The 19296-nt window shown below is 40.2% G+C and overlaps 1 protein-coding gene across 1 annotated transcript in view; it reads left to right on the top strand.

The window, feature by feature from the left end:
* Positions 1–16061, top strand: part of SYT10 (synaptotagmin 10) — a 51219-nt gene extending 35158 nt beyond the window's left edge. Inside the window, exons 4-7 of the mRNA XM_073329970.1 lie at positions 9887–10007; positions 11207–11378; positions 13385–13514; positions 15990–16061. Of these exons, the coding sequence (XP_073186071.1) occupies positions 9887–10007; positions 11207–11378; positions 13385–13514; positions 15990–16061 (495 nt within the window). The remainder of the gene's footprint in view (positions 1–9886; positions 10008–11206; positions 11379–13384; positions 13515–15989) is intronic.
* Positions 16062–19296: the final 3235 nt, after the last annotated feature.

Genomic DNA, 19296 nt, shown 5'->3' with positions numbered 1-19296 from the left:
GTTTACCAGTCCTGTGGAGGAGATCTGGCCTCCTATGCCAGTGCAATGTTTCTTCTGAAGGTCACCTCTCTACATATTGCTGAGTGGAGGGGTTTGGAGAGCTACAAAGGTGAACCAAACACATTTGCCCTGCCACAGAACCTGAACAACCAGCTTGAATCTCTCCTACACCAAACATTTGCTGAATTATGCTTACAGGACTGGGAAGTAATTCAAGAAGAAGTTGACTGTATTTTAAGCTAGCAGACAGAGTTCCATGGAAGAGGAACAAAGAACCACAACGAACATCCACCCACCCCCTAACCTTCCCTGCATCACCAGAAAGTTCAGGCCCCATGTCCAGCGACCAGCATTGGAAAAGGACAGGGAAATGGGTAGCTGTGCTGCAAGTGTATTTTCTTCCCTGAACTTTCAGACTAACACCTCAAGCCTGTTACCTCTCCACTGCTAAGGGACATAGCACTTTGTGTGTGCAACTGGCAAAGCAGATGCTTCACCCACCCTATCTTCTGCTGGCTACTGCAGGGTGGCTCAGTGCAGGGAGAGGCTAGACACCAGGGACTGGGAACAGTAATAAACATTTGAAATGGTCACAGGGAGAATGAATGACTATGGCTTTCGCTGGACAATCAAACAGTTCCCTTTCCACTGCCAAACATCGGCAGGCCAGCACACAAGCCACCAACCACCCCCATCTTGCTTCCATGCAGCTCCCATTCATATGGGGATGGAAAGATGGGGGATAAGTGGGATGTGTGGTTTGGGGTCTTTGAACAAACATAAATGTCACAAAACTGTTCTTTCCCCACCTGGGCCCTTTCAAACCCACTCCCTCTCTCCCTCCCTCCTTTCCAGTCTGCACAGCCAAAGGGCTATCAGTCTCAGTGCTGACCAAGAAAGACACAGGCACAGGTTCACAGTGACTGCTTTTTAATTATCTCTTATAGTTTCTGCTAAATACTTTGCAGTGGTGTATGGAATTTCAATAAAATAATTGGTTTACAGCTGTGTCTGGCTTGGGGATCATATCAGGTTGGAGCAGGGGGCTGGAGGCAAGGGGCTGTTTCAGGCACGTATCACTGGAGCAAGAGGGAATATTTCCAGGGAGTGTGGGGGTGTATTGTAACTTACCAGCCTTGGGTTCTGGTTCCTGCAGTGTCTCTGGGTCCTTTTCAGGCTCCTCAGGGAGGGCTTCCTCAACCAGGCCTGACAGGTAGAGGCAGAATCACATGCTCCTCCTCCTCCATGACTTCCAGGGCTTCCTCCAGGAATTCCTCCAACGTCCCCAATGCCTGTCATTGGTGTCCCATTGTATGATGAAGCCAGTGGGGTTGAGGATGGGGTCATAAGTCACTAGTCACTTCAGACTCTGTTCTTGCAGCCCTGAAGAGCATCTAGTCCAGCTTATCAGAGCATGGGCATGAGCTAGATCCCCCGTACCCCATCCCTGAGCAACTCTTTGTCCTTCACCCTTGGTACAGGAGTCTGAGGTGCTTCATGAGCTCCTGGCAGTAGGATGGAGTCCAGTAAACGCCTGTTTCCTCCAGCCTCTGAAAAATCTCCAGGTACTGGTCTGTGCTCCTGTTGGGTGAAGTTGTAAAGAATGGTATATTCTGACCACACATTGATCAGGTGTGCTCCAGAGACCAGGCAGCAGCTCTTGGAATGTGCTCCATGATTGCCTGTGCTGATCGATAGAGTTCACCCAGAAAACTTTTCTGAGGTTCTCAGGTCACTACTATTGCTGGCCAAGGGTGGTCAGGGACCTTTGCCTAAGGGTGAGGCAGCAAAAGGTTCAATACAGGGATGGCCCTGGAAGACTATTGATACTTGTGACCTCGTACACACCCCTAACCCTCATCTCCACTACACTGTAGAATGAGTATGAGGTTATGCCCCAGCAGAGGCATGCACTTACCCACACCCCTCTGGTGTACTAGCTTTCTTGCTTTTTACTCTCTTTCAGGGACATGTTTTAGGGCTTCAGATGTGGACAATAAGGGGGTTATGGCATAACAGTACACATGTAACTGTGTACAGTTGCAAGTGTAGATGGAGCTATGTAGACCCACATCTCATGGTAGTCTCTCTGTGTGTGTACGTATACATCCTTGCTTGGTCCATTAGCTGGGTTTGAACATGGGACTTTCAGCACTAAAAGTATGAACCTCCGCTGCTTGAGCTAAAGAACCCTGACTAGTAGCTGAGAGCTGTAGCGTATCAGCTTCTAGAGGGGGACAAAAACTCTATCTTTGCTAGTGTCATTTACATATGCACTATTCAAGCCCTCAAAATAGGAGGTGCATAGGCTTTGTGCTACTCCTCTGCACAAGGATGGATTTCACCTATATGAATCACTTCCCAGCATATATATTATAATCATACATTTTAATTTTTTGTTCCCATATGCTACTGGATATCTTAGCAAAATATACATAATTAATACAAATATGAAACAGGACCACATGCCGTAACAGATCTATAAAAGAAGAACAGAACAAAAATACTAGTAACCTCCATTCCACACTTACCAAAAATACGCCTCTCACATAGATATCAGTGCCACCACAATTAAATTAAAAATAGAAAATCAGGAGACTGTTCCAAACCATATGGAAATGGCTTATACTGAACCCAGAGAGCAAGAGAATTCCAAGTCATTCGTGGCAATCTGTGCATACCAGTTCTCTCTGGACACCACTATGGTATCAGTCTCCAGTGACAGAGGACCTTGAGATGGAATCTACAGATTATCTCAGTGAAACATTCATTTCAATTCTGATACCTTGATTCTTCAGTGATGGACACATTATAAATGGCATAGATGAGATTAGATACTTTGGGATGGTATCTATTCCAGTCTATTCAGAACTCATTTGTTGTCACAAGACATAGGGCAATAAGTTTCCCTCAGGTAGACTGATTATACTATATATTATTTAATAATTTAAGGGTAACTCCAGCCTCCTGCTCCATGGATGCAGTTCAGCAGCTACTCTGGAGGATATATGTGTAGACAATGCAAGGGTATAGAGCCTTGCTTCTAGGCATAAACACAGCCTTCAGCCTGTGGAGATCGGGAAGTCCCATGAAAGGGCTCACTGGGCCATAGTAACCTCTGTGGAGCTGCTCTTCAGCCACTCTGCACCCTGGATGGAAATATCCTCCTCCCCCTCCCCCCCCCGCACTGCCCCAGACATTGGACAGAGCATTTGGGCCTGATTTACTAATTTATTTAGTAAATAAATCTTCTTAGCAAACTGCCAGGTTCGTCATGGGGTGCTCGTGCCCCACCTCTGCGGACATCACCTCTTGCCACCTCTTATTTGGTGGTGGAGTATTGTGCACCAGTATGGAGCCGATCGTCACACACCAAACTGGTGGATAAGTAGTTACATGCCAACATGCGTATCACCTCTGACACCCTGTATCCAACTCCACTCCCATGGCTCCCAGTTCTGAGCAATATTGCTCCTCCTCATATTGGACGAGAGGTTGCCACTAGCAAGTTACTGGAGAAAGTATGCGCCAACTCAAGCCTGCCACTGCACATTAACCTTTTTAAACCACCAGCTGCACGTTTGCCATCACGTCGCACATTATGATCTCATCTTCCACACCAGGATGTTAGGGCAGAAACACTCTGGCAAGAGGAATGGATATCTGTTATAATCCCCAACCAGTCCCTCGTTGCCAACCCCACAATTTTCCCGCCTGGTTTTGACCTGCCCCATCACCAATGGTCCCTGTTGAACAGGTTCTGGACCGGACAAGGTCTCTGTGCAGCCAACCAGTATCACTGGGGCCTTCGTGACAGCCCTTTGTGCAGCTGTGGAGAAACACAGACGATGACGCACATTGTCGACGAATGCCTGCTGATTAGGTTCAGCGGTGGCCTAGAAGAACTGCATCAGGCCACTGAAGATGCCATCACTTGGCGAGATGACTGTGCACACGCTTAATAAAAAAAATAGATTTACTAGTAGTAAGATTCTAAAGCACACTCGCTCTACAATAGGCCAGCAGTGCAGCCATCAGAGCACAAATGTCAATGTAATGGGTGAAATCACCTGAGCAGTTATCACACAGCAGAACCCCATTCATCTGACCTAATTGGGACCAAGGTCAGATCAGATAATCCAAAATTTGCACAATCAGGAGAATGGGCTAAGAGCTTTCTATCCATTAGTTTAAAGATGCAGTTTCTTTTAAACTAGCTGACCCCTCCCGGAAAAGCATTAAAACATAGCGCTCTTCTTTATTTACAGCATACACGAAACGTTACTTCTCGTAACCAGTACCAGTTTTTAAAAATGCAGAAATTAGCGTTTTAAGCTGCAACAAACAGCAATACCAATGGTAACAACTAACAACAATAAGAATATATAATATGCATAAAGTACCACATTAAAATACAATACTGTATACAGCACAGCTGTAGTTACAGCAGCACTCATGTTCATCATGGCTGGAAAAAATTGAACAGTTTGCGTTGTTTTAGATGAAAGGTTCTCTTTTTCATTGCACAATCACGGAGTTGTTTCATCAGCAACCATTCAGGGTGTGTGCTGGTTGTTCACTTAATATGGAAAGCTGGCTAATGGAGGCTTGGGTGAACAGAGATCTAGTGTACTATAGCTGAAAGTAGCTGCAATCTATTCCTAACTGATGGTCACTTTAGACAGTCACCATATAAATGGACTGCAATGGAATAAGACTCCTACAACTGGTGTAGGCCATTCCAAATAGCCTACTTTTCCTGTGATATCCATGCTTCCCAGATGACTCAGTTTTCCTTCTGTGATATATGTAATAGTATGTGGAACAGAGAAGACTTTGGAAATTTAGAAATAATGTTTTCCTTTATATTCAAGGTAACCTGCATACTCCCTTCAATGTCCAACATATTGTTAAATACTGGGTGTTTGGATAGTAATTTTTCAAGGTCATTTTCCATCTACATTGTATATGGAATATTTAAATGGATGAAAAAGGGATGATCCAGAGCCATGAATTATTATTTATTTATTATTTATTAAGCACTGCAGAATGCAGAGAGGAAGACATAGTAACTATCCTAAGAATTTGCAAGTCTGTACAATGAGAACTTACCATTCAAATATAACAAATTACCCCCACATCTGGCTTTCTGAGGGAAGAATTGGGCACAATGTGTCCATCCCAAATATAACATAATTTGTGCTATAATTCTATATCACCCTCACCCTTGCATTACAATATCACTTACATCTCCACGCACTTTCAATGACAGCTTTTTAATGCATGAATAATTCTAACAATCGCCTACTAAACCAAAGATTAGACATCACAAAGTCATAATATGTCACTCTCACTTGAATTATGATATTTGTAAGAAATGTTTTTAAAAGATCTAAGTAACCATCATCCTCTGGATCTTCCTGCCCCATATTTGCTTGGGTTTTAGATTGTAAGTAGAACTGCAGGGGGAAACATTCTCAATTTTGAAAAGTCCAAAAAATATGTTGTGATTTTTATTTTTTGAAAGTTTCCCCCCCACATATTTTGCTGTTTTTACAACTAGCTTATGGAGTGGTCAACTCCTTTAGTAAATTTGAAATTTTGCTTACAACTTTTCATTAAAATTTTGAAAAACATTTGCAATTTCTTTCATTAATTTTTGCCCAGCTGTAATTGTACAAGCACTTCAGGAACAATCTGTGTCTGATTTGTACTTTTGGTATGGTGCTGAGCACCCTGCTCATGCTTAGTAAACAAATAGCCATTAACAAAAAATGAATGATACAAACGTTCCGACACTTTGGGTTACGTGAGTATTCTGGGAACTGTGGTTTCATTTGTTTCCATTAGAAGTGTTTGGAAATCTAATTTAAAAGAGAAACTCCCATTTAAGATCACAAATCATAGCTGTAAACCTTAACATGCATGATAAAGCCAAAGAGAGACTCTGCCAAGGCATCCCCTTGGCTGTGGTAGCCCTCAGGTAAGCCAGGTGGTCATGGGTCTTAAAGGCTATTTAGGAATGATCATACCACCTGGGCTATGTTAGCTCTTTCTCTTAATAGCCACAGGACTAAATGGAAGGATGATGTGTGTCCCACTTGTCTTTCCTCTGGCCAGCCCACTCCCTTACCTGGGCCAGTCCATCTCTATCCCCTCCCCCAGCATGGACCTTAGACTATGTTAAGAAGCATCTGTAGTGTATTTGTTGCGGGGGCAGGGGACATGGAAGAGATGGTGGTATGAAGGTAGTTACACTCTCTTTCCATGTGTAATGGGGTGGGATCCATGCAAAGAGAGTACCTTCTGCATACAAATACATGGGTCATAATCTGGCCCCATGTACGTAAATTAGTACTAATAACTGAAAGGGCTGTATTAGAATAAACATGCAGATATGACAAAACTGTTAAAGGTAATTTAAGGCGTTTCACTCCTTTTGTGAATGGGTGGAAAAATGTCTCTTTTCATTTGTTTATGTTTTATTCATATTTTCCAGAAGTGTTTTTAATGCATTGTAATTTATAAAATTGAAAGTAATGTGTCACAAAATAAGAGGTATGAGAAGAGGTGAAGTGGTCAATTCCATCTGATGTGGACTGAATGTGAGCAAAAGTCATTTTGAAATATTTGGAACCTTTGTCAAGCAATGAAAATTACATAGGCACATGCCTATTAACCTATTAATTTTCAAAACAAAACCCCAAGGAAACTATTTTATATGTGCAAAAAGAAAAGGAGTACTTGTGGCACTTTAGAGACTAACCAATTTATTTGAGCATAAGCTTTCATGAGCTACAGCTCACTTCATCGGATGCATACTGTGGAAAATACGGAAGATGTTTTTATACACACAGACCATGAAAAAATGGGTGTTTATCACTACAAAAGGTTTTGATAAACACCCATTTTTTCATGGTCTGTGCGTATAAAAACATCTTCTGTATTTTCCACAGTATGCATCTGATGAAGTGAGCTGTAGCTCACGAAAGCTTATGCTCAAATAAATTGGTTAGTCTCTAAAGTGCCACAAGTACTCCTTTTCTTTTGCGAATACAGACTAACACGGCTGTTACTCTAAAACATATTTCATATGTGAGTGGGATATAAGATGACCTGCACAAAATTCAATCTAAATAAGCTTCCAAGATTGTCACTATGTCTATGGGTTACTCTGAAGCTCAGAAAGTCTGTTGAGTCACTGTGAAGTAAAGAAAACAACTACAAGCATGGTCAAGAGCATTTTTTGTTCGTCACCAGGTTGAATTATCACTGGGACTCGCAGGCAGGCACCATCCAATTTTTAAGTTATATGCTATTTTTTGCTTTTTCACACACATGGGCAGTCAGTTATTTGTATTTATTAATAGTACAAGAAATAATTTAAAGCTATTCTGAAACCTACATTCTCAAATTTAGAGCTACAATTAGTGGCCCTGATTCAGAAAAGCAATGAAGGACGTGGTTACATCCACCTTTGCAAAAGACTGTACTTAAGCATATATTTAAATTTAAATCCCATTGAAGTCAATGAAACTACTCATGAGAGTAATTGCTCACCAATGTGAATGAAGAGTCCCAATCTGGCCCATAATTATCAGCAACATACTGTGTATCACCTTCTACACAGGCATTATTAATCCGGCATATTATGGTAAAATGTTTCATGTTCTCCTCCACGTACCATAATTGTTTGACCATAAATGGCCCAGTAACATGATATTTATAAGCCAACTTCAAATGTATTAAGATTAAGTATCTACAGCACATCTCTCACTATCCATATAACTATAGGTATTGATGCCTGAGCCAAAACTCTTTGAAGTCAATGGAAAGACCTCCCTTATTTTCTGTTAGTCTTGGATTGAGCCTTTAGTTCTTACTATACAACTTTCTTTTTGTCCATTTTTGTGTTTTTAAGGTTTAAAAAGAGTTTGTTTGTTTGTTGATTTCACTGGAGAAACATACCTGAACAATATCTACCATATCTGCTGTCAAATATATTTGGTTTGTAGGGAAATTACTGTACACATGCGTGGGAGAAAGGCTCCATAATTCATATCTCTTTTTTTTATCCTTCAGTTCTCAAGCTTCATATTTATGCAACAGGGCCAGTTTATTTCCTTGTTCCATCTCTGGCCAGTGTCTCTCTCCTGTATGTAAATAATATCTCTATGTAATGTGATGAGTAAGTTCCATAGGAAGAAATTTTATTTGGACTTTTTTCAGAGTAACAGCCATGTTAGTCTGTATTCGCAAAAAGAAATTGTGGCACCTTAGAGACTAACCAATTTATTTGAGCATAAGCTTTCGTGAGCTACAGCTCACTTCATCAGATGCATACTGTGGAAAGTGTAGAAGATCTTTTTATACACACAAAGCATGAAAAAATACCTCCCCCCACCCCACTCTCCTGCTGGTAATAGCTTATCTAAAGTGATCACTCTCCTTACAGTGTGTATGATAATCAAGTTGGGTCATTTCCAGCACAAATCCAGGTTTTCTCCCCTCCTACCCCCCCCCCACACACACACCTCTTCTGTTGGTAATAGCTTATCTAAAGTGATCACTCTCCTTACAATGTGTATGATAATCAAAATGGGCTATTTCCAGCACAAATCCAGGGTTTAACAAGAACGTCTGGGGGCAGGAGGGGGGGTAGGAAAAAACAAGGGGAAATAGGTTACCTTGCATAATGACTTAGCCACTCCCAGTCTCTATTCAAGCCTAAGTTAATTGTATCCAATTTGCAAATGAATTCCAATTCAACAGTCTCTCGCTGGAGTCTGGTTTTGAAGTTTTTTTGTTGTAATATCGCAACTTTCATGTCTGTAATTGCGTGACCAGAGAGACTGAAGTGTTCTCCGACTGGTTTATGAATGTTATAATTCTTGATATCTGATTTGTGTCCATTTATTCTTTTACATAGAGATTGTCCAGTTTGACCAATGTACATGGCAGAGGGGCATTGCTGGCACATGATGGCATGTATCACATTGGTGGATGTGCAGGTGAACGAGCCTCTGATAGATAAAAAGATCTTCTACACTTTCCACAGTATGCATCCGATGAAGTGAGCTGTAGCTCACGAAAGCTTATGCTCAAATAAATTGGTTAGTCTCTAAGGTGCCACAAGTACTCCTTTTCTATTTGGACTTTGTCCATCTTTCCCAGGTTTGTACATCACCTTCCTAAAGGTTGTGTTGCACCCAGGAAGGAACAAGATAGTGTAGAGAATGCTACTTTGCTCTTTCCTTCCTTCTGTCTGACCAATAGAACACAGAAGAAGGAAATGGTAAAGAGCTTCATGTTGATGACTTTTACAAGTTCAATGACCTCTCTAAATGCTCACAAAATGAGGCAAATTTTTCACATCCACACAAATTGTTCACACATTTGTGGAATGGGCTTAATTTATGTGAATATACATTAGGCTGATACCTCACCACCTTACTGCCTGGCTGGGAGGGTAGAACACGAAGTCCCTTCCGGAGCTGACATTAGTATCTCTCCATGACTTCCAAGGAGCCATGGCATGCAAGGATCCTACATTCAGCATTCCTTGTTCCTCACTCTGAATGCAACATGCCTCTGGTCCCACCAGCCTGGAACATCAGAGTTCTGAGGTTGTTCCTGAACTAAAATCCTCAATCTGAACCTCAAAAGCCAGTCACCAAAATATTCTTCCATTTCTAATTATTTTTTGTACTTCAAATAATTTTTTTTTGAAAAGTTTATTTATAATCTCTTTATAAACACATCTAAATGAGATTGGATCTTCAGCAAAATAGGTTTCCACATTCATTTTTTGAATGATTCTACAATTTTGGATTGTTTGAACTGTTTGCATAATGCACAAAATTCTAACCATATTTCTCCTTTTTAGGAAAGCATAGATTTGGGTGAAATCATGTTTTCCCTTTGCTATTTACCTACTGCCGGGCGAATGACGTTAACAGTAATCAAATGTAGAAATCTCAAAGCCATGGATGTAACTGGCGCTTCGGGTGGGTATTCTTCTTTTCACTTAACAACGTGGGGTTCTGGTCTGAAAAGTAGCTATATTAAAACAACAACTTCTTACTCAACAAATATGTATATTTTGAATATGCTGAGTCATATCTGCTCAGTTTTGTGGAAAAAATGGGGGTTGTTTTTTTCCTGCGTTTTCTTTTTATTAGCTGTGCAGAGACAACATGGCTCAGAAAGAGTGAAATGAGGATTCTGTTTAATCTTTTGCATGATCAACGAAATTGTTTACAAAGTTCCGAACAATTCCAAGCAAAGCCATTGAAAGCAATAGTCACTGAGGGCACTCACTGAAGACAATGGGATTATGCAGGTGAAAGAGAGGGTATAATTTGGCCATCCCAACATTTATTATTTTGATGCTGAGTAAGATAAAACACTGGTTGGCTGTTAGAGTTCAGGCTGAGTTTGCAGGACTGTTGTTTTGTTTTAGTTTTAAAGTTGTAAACTGAAACTTGATACAGAAAGCACTGCGAGGCAAACATGTAAATCCACAGTCTTGTTGTACCAAAGACACTTTTCAGAATGGAAATGCTCTTCAGAAGACACCCCTTTAGTGGAGCATTAAAAATCTCTATAGCCAGTGGAAAGTTTTGATACAGTTGGCATTATATTGTACTTTGATTTTCACCTACAAAGTTTTGGGGTTTGTTTGTTTGTTTGTTTTTTAGTTAAGTTTTGCTTTGCTTTCTGGAGGGGTAGGACAATGGGGATTAATCTATCCTGCTAAAATAATAGCAGAAGATAATTAAAAGAAAATGAAGCATTAAAACATGGGGAGAGATTTTCAAAGACACACAACTCCCATTCACTTTCAATTGGAGTTAGGTATCTAACTGCCCTCTGCACTTTTGAAAATCTCCTCCTTTTATTTTTTAACTAATATGGTTATCACAGGAAAACTTCAGGAGAACTGGTTAAGGTGGAGAGGTCAACATTAGAGCTACTGGCTGAGTGTGAGGTAGAGGTGGGTGTATCTATTCTATCTGCTTGAACCTTCTTTTGAGTAGACAGGAAATTGAAATTGCAGCAGAGACAGCTCTGGTTGTCTTATGTCAGTAATACCTATACAACTTAGGTTTTCCTGAATGTTCACTTGCTAAGAATGTGCTGCTCTTTTGCTTTACATTTCAACTGCATTGAGACCAGTGTGTGAAAATGACTTCCTGTTACTCAGATCCATATGTCAAAGTCTCACTGATGTGTGAGGGTCGAAGGCTGAAAAAGCGGAAAACAACTACAAAGAAAAACACACTTAATCCAATTTATAATGAGGCCATCATCTTCGATATCCCTCCAGAGAATGTGGACCAGGTCAGCCTCTCCATTGCTGTGATGGACTATGATCGGTAAGTGCAATTTGTCCCCTGAAAATATTAATCTTCAGCAAGTGGTTTCCTCATTATAGCAATTGATTTATTATTTTAACTGCCTCGTGTTTTAAGTAAATCCACTGTCAGTAAAATAACACTTTTGAATCCTCTCCTGGAGGATTCAAAGCTACCATACCTTTCAGTGTTTACTTCTGTTTATCAGTGTCATTAATGATGGTATGAAGAAAATTAAACATGACTGGAAATTGTCATGTAAATGTAACCCACATTAACAGTGTGAGTCTTTGTCCGTTCCGTTCCCCTCTTCCCCCCGCCCCCCGCGACTCTGTGGCTAGACCGTGTAAGGGTTTGTAAGTCTGTAAAACTTTCAGCGAATGGAGTTATTCCTTTAGCTCAATCAGTAGGAAATATTTTAGCTCTATAGACCCTGGGTTAAATTCTTACAGATAATTCAACCAGGGGACTCATTACTTCAGGTCAATTACCCTGGCCCTGCCTACTTCCTGTCTCCATATAGAGGAGGGAAATACCCCACAACTGCATCGCCCACTTATGTTCTGATAAGGGCAGAGCTCCATCCCCTCCCATCCTTTCCCAGTTTCCTAGCACAAAGGGGACAACGTCATCCCTATGAGTAAAATAGCCTGGGGGTTGCAAGTTATGTTAGAAATGGATTGACAGAATAGTGCTTGGGCAGAGCCTACTTCACTCACACCTACTATTACTCATGAGTTCCAGAGACATTCAGAATTAAAGGCTTTGTCATAGGGGAAGATAAGTATCACTGCCTGTTTGCAGAGGGAAGAAATGAGAAAGAGAGAGAAAGTGACTTGATCAAGGTCACACAATAGATCAATGTTAGAGTCAGCACTATTAAGCATTTAGCTGGTGTTAAGATTTTTGCCAGTCATGGTTACACCCCTGAATGCCTTGATAAGAAGCATAGATCTACCTTTTATGTTTCTGTACCTGAGGTTCTAATTATTCTGACAGACTAAAGATGAAAAATATACCTTAAGATCAGCAGTTACTCTTGGATCCTGGATGGACCTCATTCCTCCAATTCCTACTCATCATCATCCCTCTCCCCACAATTTAAAACACAACAGCAAAACATGTAACTAACTAACCTGTGACACTCAAAACCTACAGACAACTATATACAAGAAATCCATGGATCACGATGCTTACCTTTATAGGTTCGGTAACCACCCCAAATACATCAAGAAATCTGTTAGCTACAGCCAGGTACTCAAATACCATAGAATATGCTCTAAGGAGAAAGTTTGGGACACACAGCTTAACACACTTAACCACCTTCATCAAACAAGGACACTCCACCAGAGAAGTAGATCATCTTATGGAATGGGCCACTCAAATACCCCGAGAGAACCTGCTCCAATACAGAAATAGCTGTGACAATAAGTAAGTTTCCCAGACCCGAAGCAAAGCTCTGTGTAAACTCTCAAAAAGCTTGTCTCTCTCACCAAGAAGTTGTTGATCCAATAAAAGATATTACCTCACCCACCTTGTCTCTTTAATATCCTGGGACCAACACAGCCGCAACACTGCATACTCAAAACCATGGTCATTTATTTGTATGTTATCCCTGTCTCCAACTCTTTGCCTGTTCTTTTGGATTGTAAGTAGATCCCTGCACAGATACCAAATTTGTATCTGCATCCAATCTGCGAACATGGTCCGTGGTTATCCGCATCCGCAGATATTTGTGGATTTAAAGTGGATATCCACAGATTTGCAGGGCTCTAACTGTAAGCTTTCCAGGGCAGGGCCAATTTCTTCATCTGTGATTTTATAGCTCCTAACAAAATGGTGCCCCAAACCTGACTGGGATTTTTCAGTCATCCTGTAATAAATATGATTAATAACAATAATGTGCACACTTTGGGCCTCTTCAAAAACATTTTGTGCTAAACCAATCAAACTGCATTATGGTTCAAAGATGTTAATAAATCTATCTGCATTACGAAAAGCTTTCTCTGCCCTTCTGTAATCCTCAGAGTAGGACACAATGAGGTGATCGGGGTGTGTAGGACAGGACTTGATGCTGAAGGACTTGGAAGAGATCACTGGAATGAAATGCTGGCTTACCCCCGTAAACCTATTACTCATTGGCATCCATTGGTAGAGGTAAGAAGTAGAATATCTCTATAGCCAACTTGTTGCTACATCTCTCTGCATTTAATAACTCATTTCCATGAGCCTCTGAGAATCATGACAGTCACTAAGGTGTGGGTACCACTCCCCATGTGAGGAGCTTGTGGAAGATCCTCCACACCACTTAAATCTTGCATGAGAGTTGTGTGTGAAGGGGGAGAGAGGGTTGAATGGCCAAGCGGGGATGCCTGTGCATACCTTACATACTGCAGAAAAGCACCTTGCCCTGCCCTGAAAAGGCTGGTATGGAGATCCACTTTGGGGCAGGCCAGGGGTCAGAAATTGACCCTGGGCTTCAGGGATGCATTTCGCTTCCTAAACCTTCCTGCACTCCACTTGAATAGGAAGTTTCTTATGTTTATGGATTGAATTTTCTCTAAATAGTGGACAGTCAAAAGAAATCTATGACTCAGTTCACGTCTAAAGAATGATTTTGTTGATTTATGCTGTTATTTTAATCAGTGAGGTTCTGATTTAGGGCTTTAATTTTGATCTGAAAGTGTCACTTCAGAAGTTGCCTTGCTCTGCTCTCAAGGTTTTGATATAAAGTTCTTTCAAATCTTCTTAGCAGCTACCTAGTGTTTATTTTAAGATTACCAAGGGTTGCTTAAAATTACTTGTTTCAGAGTAGCATCCATGTTAGTCTGTATCCGCAAAAAGAAAAGGAGTACTTGTGGCACCTTAGAGACTAGCAAATTTATTTGAGCATAAGCTTTCGTGAGCTACAGATCACTTCATCGGATGCTCAGATAAATTTCTTAGTCTCTAAGGTGCCAAAAGAACTCCTTTTTTTTAATTACTTTGGAGTAGTAAATGTAAATATTTCAAGGGCAATCATTTTCTTATCTGAAATCATTAGCATTAAAGAGAGTTGTGTCACTAAAATATTGAGTTTAGATTTCTCCATTAAGTAGGCTGAGTTGAGGCTACACACCAGTAGCCACTGTGACGGGGCAAGGCCAGATGGCTATAGAAAAGTAGTGGGAGATAGATATATTAGCTCCAAGCTAAACAAATCCCTTGTACCAGGATAAGTGAAAAGGCAGCTGCTCCAGGTCAATTAAGACACCTGGGGCCAATTAAGAACTTTCCAGAAGGCAGGGAGAATGCTAGGTTGATTGGGACACCTGAAGCCAATCAGGGACTGGCTGAAACTAGTTAAAAGCCTCCCAGTCAGTCAGGTGAGTGTGCATGTCAGGAGCTGTGGGAGGAAGTTGCTCTGTTGGAGAGACTGAGTAGTACACACTGTATCAGGCACAAGGAAGGAGGCCCTGAGGTAAGGGTGAAGTGGAGCTTGAGGAAGTGAGGGCTGCTGTGGGGGAAGTAGCCCAGGGAATTGTACATGTCATGTTTCTAAAAGGTCAGCTACCATAGCTGATACTATTAGGGTCCCTGGGCTGGAGCCCGGAGTAGAGGGTGGGCCCGGGCTCCCCCCCACCTTTGCCCCCTGATTAATCACTGAGACTGGGAGACAACAGAGACTGTGCAAGGAAGGATAACTTCTCCTCACCTCCCTTGCTGGCTTATGATGAAAATGGCTCAGTAGACTGTGACCCTTGTCTCTGTAGACTGTGACCCAGTGAGCCTCTGAGGCTAGCGAAATCCGCCAGGAAATGCAGGACCCATAGAGGCAAGGACAGAGCTTTGTCACACCACATACAGCAATGCTAAAACAGTCACTTATTTGAACCCTCTACTCCTAAGGCAGGGAAAATTCTGTGTGTAACTGTGAACTTTGAGAAGATCCCCTTCAGTGTCTTAGGACAACATCCTTCCAGATCCATAACACCCATTGGAGTCATGGCTTTCGGGCTGGGAAGGTGCAGACTGGGTTCATTAGGGAGCAGGCTAGGATTAGGGTCAGGGGGACAAATGTTGTTCACCCCTTCTCTTCAATCAAGCCTTGCAGATAACCCAGTTGAGAGCTGATACAACCTGAGGCAGCACTGACTATTTCATGGCTCCCTCTACTGTGGGGAACCACCCTTAAAGAAGCGTCCAGGGCGGTGGCAGCTGGGGAGTGTCTGCCGGAGCTACACTCTCAGGGAATGTGTGAGAGAGAGGAAGCTGGAGCCAGAACAGTTCAGAGGGCACTGCACAGAGGTTCCTGGCCTCCTCCTGGATTCTCCAGCATATATGCACGGTTTGGAGACAGAACTCAGTAGATGGTGAAGCAAACCACACCCAAATGGAATGATTCAGGGAGGGTCCTTATGAGGTCCCCCCAAAAGAGTTTCCTTACCATGGTTAATTCTCCAGGAGGGGTGTACTGAGGCATAAAAATTACTTCAGATTAAGTTTTCATTTTCTAAAAATGTCTTTTTCATTTGGAGGTACAATTCAGCTCCATCTTTTGAAGAGGGTCCTTATGACTCTCTCATCCTCAGAAATAACCATGATGAGTGGAGAGACCTGATGATGATTGTAAAACTAAAACTTTTCTTTCAGTTACCTGGCCAGGCAACCAGTTTTGATAGCCAGGGGTCTTGTTCATCACCAAAACCACCACCTACACCCTAGGGCACGAGAACGGATTCATCACATCCAGTGTCCAAGCTCCATGTCCATCACACCTACATTAACAAAAGGTTTGGCTTCCTGAGATGAACTGTATCCATATTTTTGTATTAAAATAGATTTTCTTCCTGTTCTAAGTCTTATATTAGAGTTCCTAATAATTTCTTAAGAATGAATTTCACTTGAGCCAAAATACTCCTTCCTTATGCAAAGATATTCCTTTTTCTCTCTGTCATAAAGTATTGTTTTGATACAACCTGTTTCTTTGCAGATGGAAGGAAATCAGAAAAAAACAAATACATATATACTAGCACTTGAAAATAAATGGAGTTTATGATGCTATTCCTTTTAAAGTAGCAAAATTGTCATATACCGCACTTATTTTGTAACTTGCCTATAAATTATAAATTTTGCACTAAACCGTATATGACCATTAAAGAAAACGTTTACAGATTTTGATGTACTAGGAAAAAACAATTCTAACAACATAATGTCCAGTTTCTCTATGATTGTCTTGAATGTTACTTTGCTCACCATGGGCCCGCACCAGAACCCACTGAAGTCAATGGAAAGGATCCTATTGAATTCATTTGGTTTTAGTTCAGGTCCTATGGACCATATCCTGCAAATGAATGCATGCAGTTGAACCCTTACAACAATCCTACTGACATTATGGAGACAACTATGTGGTATTTGATATCCAAGCTATTTTGACTGGATGCCTTGTTCGCATGGGATTGGTTCTGTTCTGTTCCTATGAATTTAATAGGACTGGATAAGTGTTTTTCTTAGAATCAGGCATCCAGTGAAAATACTTGGGATTATGAATTTGAAATTTGCCTTCTGTCAATATAGTGAGGTAGAAACTTAAATGTTACTAACTCATAGAACATTCCTACTAGTAAACTCAAGAATATTCAAGGAAAAAAATACAAACTGAGCATCAGTTAAAGCTAGTTGGTTAAAAAAACTGAACAAATACTAGCACGTTACTTTGCAGTATTGATCCAAGTCTCAGTAAAACTCCAATTTAGCTCAGTGAGAGAATTTGTACTGAGTAAGAACAGAGAAAAGGCTGCAGGACTGGGCCCTGGACTTTTAAAGATGAGCTACAATAGGAAAATTAATTAGGGTTGTTCCTTTTTTTCTGTTTGTTTGTTTGCTTGTTTCTTTTTGACATATAAAGAAAGCCAGAAAGGTTTCAGTTTAAAAACAAATCCCAAAACAGCTTAAAATTAGAAATGTATGTCCTGTTTATGCAGAAAAACTCTGTAATGTTGGGAGAATTACCAAATTCTGACATGACAGAAGTCAAGAGAATGAAAACTGAGAGGAGGGGATTTTTACTCAGACTTAAAAAAATCTTTTGGGTTTGGTTGGCTCTGTTAATACCTATTTATTTCAGTGACTAACATTTTGGAAAAATAATTTATTTATAAAAATCCATCACCTCCAGCTTTTTAATTAGGGTGTGATAGCTCCCAGTAAACATGCTCTGAGATGTCTATTATTTCCTCCAGAAAAACCACAGAAAGTTAGTCTTGATGTTCTAGTAAAACCAAGCATAAAATAATTACATACACAAACACATAGGCCATCTTTCTATATTACTGTAAACAAAAACAAAAAAAGGGACCAACGGTTGAAAAAATTCGTTGCAAGCCACCTTTGCTGAATCCTATAGAAACTGTTTCCTTCTAGAGATTTGGTCCTCTTGTCCCATGGTATTTTAACCCTCAAGATTATATTTTAATAAATAAATATATATACATACAGCCTTGCAAAGTTTTACTCATCCACTTGCCTTGGGCATGTAAATTTTTTAAATAGGAGAGTAAACTGTAATTTGGTTTTCATCACCATCATCATCATGAGATTTTGTGCCTGGGCTGGTAAATTTTCGTGATAGTTTTGCAAGGCTGATATAGAGACATACTTATATATCTCGAGATTCAAAAACTATTTTGAGTATACATTTATCTTAATATAAAGTATTATAGGAAATGGGGTTTTGTGCCCCAAAAGTTACTATTTTGTAATGTGGTACTGTAACAGTTGACTGCATATTCTTTGCACTTTTTTGCATCTAATATCCAAAAAAAGCTAACAAGTTCACAATCAAATGTAGCATTAGTGTTCACTAATGAACAATATCTTGTTTATAACTGTTTCATCATTTTCTATTAATATCATGTATGTTTTATTATAAGTGGCAAGATATTTAAATGATCTCTTTCTTGGATTTAAATTATTATCCAGAACCAAAGGAATAATAATCCAGTTTGTGCTCTTTTTTTTGTTCATAAAATTATTACTAATGGCTTGTGTTTCCAAACTTGATTTATGGGTGCTCTGCCCCTCTGAAAAACCAGGCTGCTTAATTAGGTGCCTACTCATATGAGTTGAAATACTTAAATTTAGGCATCCGACTTTCAAAAAAAATCTAGCTGTAGATTATAGACTGTTTTTCTTATTGTGCCCTTATCAGTGATGTATTTAAGTAATGTAAAATGGTTTATTTTTTCATTGATCCTTTGAGTATTGATCCTGCAAAGTTAAGTCTGTGCTTCATTTACCATGTGAGCAATTCCATTCCTTTCAAGGGGATTTCTCACAAGTTATGCACGTGTGTAGCTTCTTGCAGGATTAGGAGCCTTAGATGATACCATTTTTTCTGAAGACCACCATGTTAAAAGTGTACACCTTTGTCATAAAAGTTCACTTAGAGTGAAAACTTAGCAAAGAAAGTCTCAGTGAATGAATAAATAACTTTTCCTTCCAGCTTTTAAGAAACATAATTGTGCTTAATTTGTAGACAAGGTGCAAAAAAATTGAAGAAATGTTTTGATTACCTATATTTGCATATTCGAAATATCATAAATATTATTTTGATTTAAACACAATCAAACTTAGCAAGTGGTTTGTGTAAAATATATTCCAATAACATCTGGCCATTTGAAAAACTCACATTTCTAAAAGCCTTAATTTACCTTGAATTGGCTGGGCACAGAAATTATTTTTCATAAGAAATTTTTTTGTACTACAGAATTTGTAATGCTTTCAGAACAGCAAACTCCACCCATATGAACTGTATTTACATGATGAATTAAGTGGCTCCAAAAAAATTGTTCAGCTCTTATATATACTTACAATAATACACTATAAAATGGAAAAGCCCAAATGCAAATTTCTCCTATGAGCCACTCTGGTCTCTTGGGTAAATAATGAAGTGTTTCCC

The sequence above is a fragment of the Lepidochelys kempii genome, chromosome 1 (assembly GCF_965140285.1).
Source record: "Lepidochelys kempii isolate rLepKem1 chromosome 1, rLepKem1.hap1, whole genome shotgun sequence".
NCBI lineage: Eukaryota > Metazoa > Chordata > Testudines > Cheloniidae > Lepidochelys > Lepidochelys kempii.
The sequence above is the reverse complement of the archived record's forward strand: the minus strand, read 5'-3'. Positions and strand labels throughout refer to the sequence as shown.